Source organism: Myotis brandtii, unplaced genomic scaffold (genome assembly GCF_000412655.1).
Source record: "Myotis brandtii unplaced genomic scaffold, ASM41265v1 scaffold995, whole genome shotgun sequence".
In the NCBI taxonomy this organism is placed as follows: domain Eukaryota; kingdom Metazoa; phylum Chordata; class Mammalia; order Chiroptera; family Vespertilionidae; genus Myotis; species Myotis brandtii.
In genome coordinates, this window is record NW_005372150.1 from 151,472 (window position 1) to 156,911 (window position 5,440).

A 5,440-nucleotide genomic window follows, 5' to 3' on the forward strand; every position below is an offset into this window, starting at 1 on the left:
ACTGCGAGAGGGCACAGGCCGGGCTAAGGGACACACCCCCCCCCCCGTGCACAAATTTTTGTGCACCGGGCCTCTAATATAAAATAAATATTAAAAATATAAATCTTTGGTTTTACTATGTTGCAAATATCAAAAAAATTCTATATGTGACACGGCACCAGAGTTAAGTTAGGGTTTTTCAAAATGCTGACATACCAAGCTCAAAAAGTTCGCCATCACTGGTCTAGAGGCTTCCCCCTGATATTTGCTTACTCCAAGCACTTATATTTTCCAGTGGATGACAGACCAACCACCACTCTCCAGCTCTACCCCCACCTGCTTGCTAACTAGTATTCAATGCAGCCCGTGTGTTATGGCAGATAACTCCCCTGTCACTTGTGAGTTATAATACTGACAAGTCTCAGGTGTCTGAAAGAATGCAGTCTCCCCCTACCTCACTCAGAGGCTGCAGATTTCTGTTAAGAAATAGAAAGTCTGGCTGTAGAGGTCTGTGCTGTGAATTCCAACACTTGTGGGGGAGCAACATCCATGATTATTTTATGTCTTCTGTATAAAAGAATATTTTTCTACATTTGGAAATGTGATGAAAGGTCTTTTATACAATGACAAGTAAGATACACCATTTAGGCTGGCCGTTGTGGCTTAATGGTTGAGCATCGACCTATGAACCAGGAGGTTACAGGCACATGCCTAGGTTGCAGCTCAATCCCCAGTGGGGGGACATGCAGAAGGCACCCTATTGATGATTCTTTTTCATCACTGATGTTTCTTTCTCTCTCTCCCTCTCCCTTTCCCTTCCTCTCTGAAATCAATAAAAATACACCTTAAAAAAAAAGATACACCATTGAACAGTTTAAAGCAAAGCAATAAACATACATATAATGTAAGATTTAGCCTGATTAAGCTATGCCTCAGAATCAAGGAAATTAGATATCACACTAATTTGTCCTAAATTTTCACATTTTGTCTCACAATGGACCAGTTCCAGGATGGGTACTTATTCTACAAACATTGAGGGTCCCCTACTTATGGCTGCCCAACTTGGGGTGCAGGGGCTGGGTGGTATAACTTTAGTCTCTTAGGTAAAACAGGGAAGAAGATAGACCAGCGGTTCTCAACCTGTGGGTCGCGACCCCTTTGGGGGTAGAATGACCCTTTCACAGGGGTCGCCTAAGACCATCGGAAAACACATAAATAATTACATATTGTTTTTGTGATTAATCACTATGCTTTAATTACATTCAATTTGTAACAATGGAAATACATCCTGCATATCAGATATTTATTTACATTACGATTCATAACAGTAGCAAAATTACAGTTATGAAGTAGCAACAAAAATAATTTTATGGTTGGGGGTCACCACAACATGAGGAACTGTATTAAAGGGTCGCGGCATTAGGAAGGTTGAGAACCACTGAGATAGACCATCAAGACAAGCTCCTGGATTCTGTGATTTGCTATGCAAACCTAATTTAAAATATGGCTGGAAAAATGCCCCAAATACTAAAAACCTCCAGATGAACAGCTACACCCATGAAATACACCCAGCGCTAAAAGCACGACTAACTCTCCCCTAAACTCCTGCCCCATAGCTGATCACAATGGGAGCAGCCCCAGCCAGCAAAGCCTCAAGAAGAGGGCTCAGAGAAGTGGGTGCAGGCTGAGAACCTAGAGCCACACTTTCATGTCAAAAGGGCCTGAGAGTAAAAACTGTGTGTGGGTGTGCATGCCCATGCATGCGTATGACTGTGTCTGTCTCTGAGACACTGTCTATCCCTCTCCCTGCACACAATTCTTGCCTGTCCCCTTAATCCCACAGAACCGGGATGACCACCTCTAGATTAGGCAAAAAAAGAAACAAGTGATCAGCCAAATCTGATAAACAGAATTACTCTGGGATCCTGAGGAGAAAGACAAGGTCTTTCACTTGGGGGCTTAAAATGTCACTATGAAGCTCCACAGATGCTATGCACAGTCCAGAGGACACAGAGCCTGCTCGAAGGTCCCTAGTAAAATCCCCCACAGGCCACAGGTTCGAGAACAATTCAGTCTGTTTAATACCAATACACTTATTACAGCAAAACTGAACACTCACTAGCATTAGGTCTGTAATGGAACAAGTTAGGGTTTTTTAGATGTACCTTGTGCCCTACAGCCTTATGCCTTACTCCTCTGCACCAGTATGAGAAGCCAAACCCTGGCACATGAACTCTCACCACACATTTATCCCTCCAACATGAAGCGTAAGTGGCTCCAAGGGCAATTCCTATGCCAGAGACCAAAGGACTATACAGTGGAGATGACAATGCAATCAGCTCCTGCAGTGGTCTCTGGTCCATTCCAGAGGGAAAAAAAGCACACTTTCTGCCCTGAGCCAGTCCACACACACTCACTAACCAGCCATCTGGTATTCAGCCAATGACAGATGTTTTTATTAATTCCAGCTGTTTTACAGCTCGATCTTGGACATACTGCACTTAAAAGGCCACCCTTCCCCAAAATAACTCTTTTTTTAAACAAAAATAGAGTACTTTCTTAAGAGACAGACAACCAGCAGGCGGAAAAAAAAAACTTACCATATTCTTCTGGGACTTGCATCCCAAAAAGCCCCAGGCTCTTCAGTTTCTCCAATGTTTCTATTGGGATTTTTCCCTCCTGATCAATTTTTCGAGAGTCCACTACCAAGAAGAAATATCTTGATTAAACAAAATATAAGTGATGTTTATAAAAATAAACAGAACAACTTTTTGTATAGTATACAACCCCAGTTTCAAAAAGTTTAAAACTGGAAATTATCTAGTCATGGTCATTTAGCATGCTTTTAATTTTACCTAATTACACCAGAAAGAACTGTATTTTGAAAAATTACCAATACCAGGGTATATTGTTTCTTAATCAGGGTGCTATTCACATGGCATGGCTGCACAACATTGTAAATATACTTAATACCACTGAATTGTATACTTAACAAGGATTAAAATGTAAGTTTTATGTTATGCATATTTTACCACAATAGAAAAAAAGAATAGCAAGGTATTTAAGGTTTATGATGAATGCAGAAATAAAATGTATGAAATAGCACTTAGGCCAGGAAAGCGAAAATGTTGTAATGCTCTTACATGAGACATGAAGTGGTATACTGGTAATATTGGTAAGACATGTACTATAAACTCTAAAGCAACCACTGAAAAACAAAAGGTATTACTAATAAACCAACAAAAGAGATAAGGTGAAATAAAAAACACTCTATTAATCCAAAAGAAGGCAGATAAAAAAAGAAAAAGGGAAACAAAGAAGAGATGGGACAAATAAAAAAATAGCTAGATGATAGAGTTAAACCCAACTATGTCAATAATAACCTATACTAATAAAAGGGTAATATGCTAATTAGACCTGACATCCTTCTGGATGTCCTTCCGGACATAGCCACGGTGGCAGGGGACAAGGCAGAGGAGGTTAGGGGGCGATCAGGCCGGCAGGGGAGAGCAGTTAGGGGGCGATCAGGCTGGCAGGGGAGAGCAGTTAGGGGTGATCAGGCCGGCAGGGAAGAGCGGTTAGGGGCAATCAGGCAGGCAGGCAGGAAGGTGAGTGGTTAGGAGTCAAGGGTCCCGGATTGAAGAGGGTGCAGGCGGGCTGAGGGACCACCCCCTCCGTGCATGAATTTTATGCACCAGACCTCTAGTATTAAAATAATCATATATCAAAGATCAATCAAAAGGCAGATTGTCAGACTGGATTTTAAAAGACAACATTCAACTATGCTGCCCTGTAACAGATCCACTTTATTATTTTTACTGTATACCTTTATTTCGAAATATTATCAAATTTAAAGAAAAGTTGCAAAAATAGTATAGAGTTTCTGTATACTCTTGACCCAGCTTCTCCTAATGCAACCTTATAGAACCACAGTAAAACTATCAAAATTAGGACACTGACATTCATATACTATTATTTAGTAAATTACAGAATTAATTTAAGTTTCATCAGTTTTTCTATTAATGTCTTTTTTCTGTTCCAGGATCCAATCCAGGATCCCACACTGTATTTAGTTGTTATGTCTCTTTAGAATCCTTCAGTCTGTGATGGTTCTTATTCAGTCTTTTCTTGTCTTTTATGACTTTGACATTTAAAGCATTATTCCTCTGTAGCAATTTAGATTTGCCTGTTTTCCAAAGATTAGATCAATGTTATGTATTTTGGGAAAGAAGACAACAAGGGTGATGTGCCCTTCTCAGTGTATTATATCAGAGTATACGAGACATAATTAAGTCTTATAACTGGTGATGCTAACTTGATCACCTGTTTAAGGTGGTGCCAGCCAAAATTCTCCACATAAAGTTACTCTCTCGTCTGGCCAGTGTGGCTCAGTGGCTGAGCATTGACCTATGACCTAGGAGTCATGGTTCGATTCCCGGTCAGGGCATATGCTGGGATTGCAGGCCCAATTCCCAGTGTGGGGTGTGCAGGAGGCAGCCAATCAATGATTCTCTCTCATCACTAACTCTCCCGCTCCTTTCCTCTCTGAAATCATAAAAATATATATTAAAAAAATAAAGTTATTTTCCCTTTGTAATTAATAAATATCACAGGGAGGCCAGCCAATGTGATTCAGTGATTGAGCATTGACCTATGAACTAGGAGGTCACAGTTCAATTCCCAGTCAGGGCACATACCCAGGTTGTGGGCTTCAGCCCCCGTGGGGGGCATTTAGGAGTCAGCCAATTAATGATTCTCTCTCATCATTGATGTTTCTATTCCTATCTCTCTCTCCCTCTCCCTTACCTTCTGAAATCAATAAAAATATATTTAATAAATGTTATAGGGGAACTACTTTGCAATTATATAAATAAACTGTTTCCCCTCAAACTTTCATCCATTCATGTTTTACTAAAGTGTGTGCTTCATGGTAATTTTTGTTGTTGTTGTTAATCCTCACCCAAGCATATTTTTCCATTGATTTATAGAGAGAGTAGAAGGGAGAGGGAGAGACAAAGAGAGAGAAACATCGATGTGAGAGAGACACCATTGACTGGTTGCCTCCTGCACAGACCTGCAACTGAGGCATGTGCCCTTAACCAGAATCAAACCCAGGACCCTTCAGTCTGAGGGCTGACACTCTATCCACTGAGCCAAACAAGCTAGGACATTATGGTAATTTTGTATTCCAAAATTCCAGCTATGTTTATTAAGTGGAGAAGAAACCCACTTTGCATATAAAAACACATTATCAGTCAAGAGAATGAAAAAAGACATATCATGCTAACACTAATTCAAAGACAGCTGTAGTTGCCATATTAACATTAGAGGTTGATGGAGAAACCAAGATGGCGGCATAGGTAAACACCAGAGATTGCTGCCTTGCACAACCACTTCAAAAATACAACTAAAAGACATAACGGACATCATCCAGAACCACAGGAAGGCTGGCTGAGTGGAA

General features: G+C 40.6%; 1 protein-coding gene across 3 annotated transcripts in view; it reads right to left on the reverse strand.

The window, feature by feature from the left end:
• The window catches only part of ACAD9 (acyl-CoA dehydrogenase family, member 9), an 83,594-nt gene that overhangs the window by 36,342 nt on the left and 41,812 nt on the right, over positions 1 to 5,440 (reverse strand). For all 3 annotated transcript variants that reach the window (XM_014533637.1, XM_014533636.1, XM_005886609.2), the window contains exon 3: positions 2,580 to 2,681. In XM_014533637.1, coding sequence (XP_014389123.1) covers positions 2,580 to 2,681 — 102 coding nt within the window. The remainder of the gene's footprint in view (positions 1 to 2,579; positions 2,682 to 5,440) is intronic.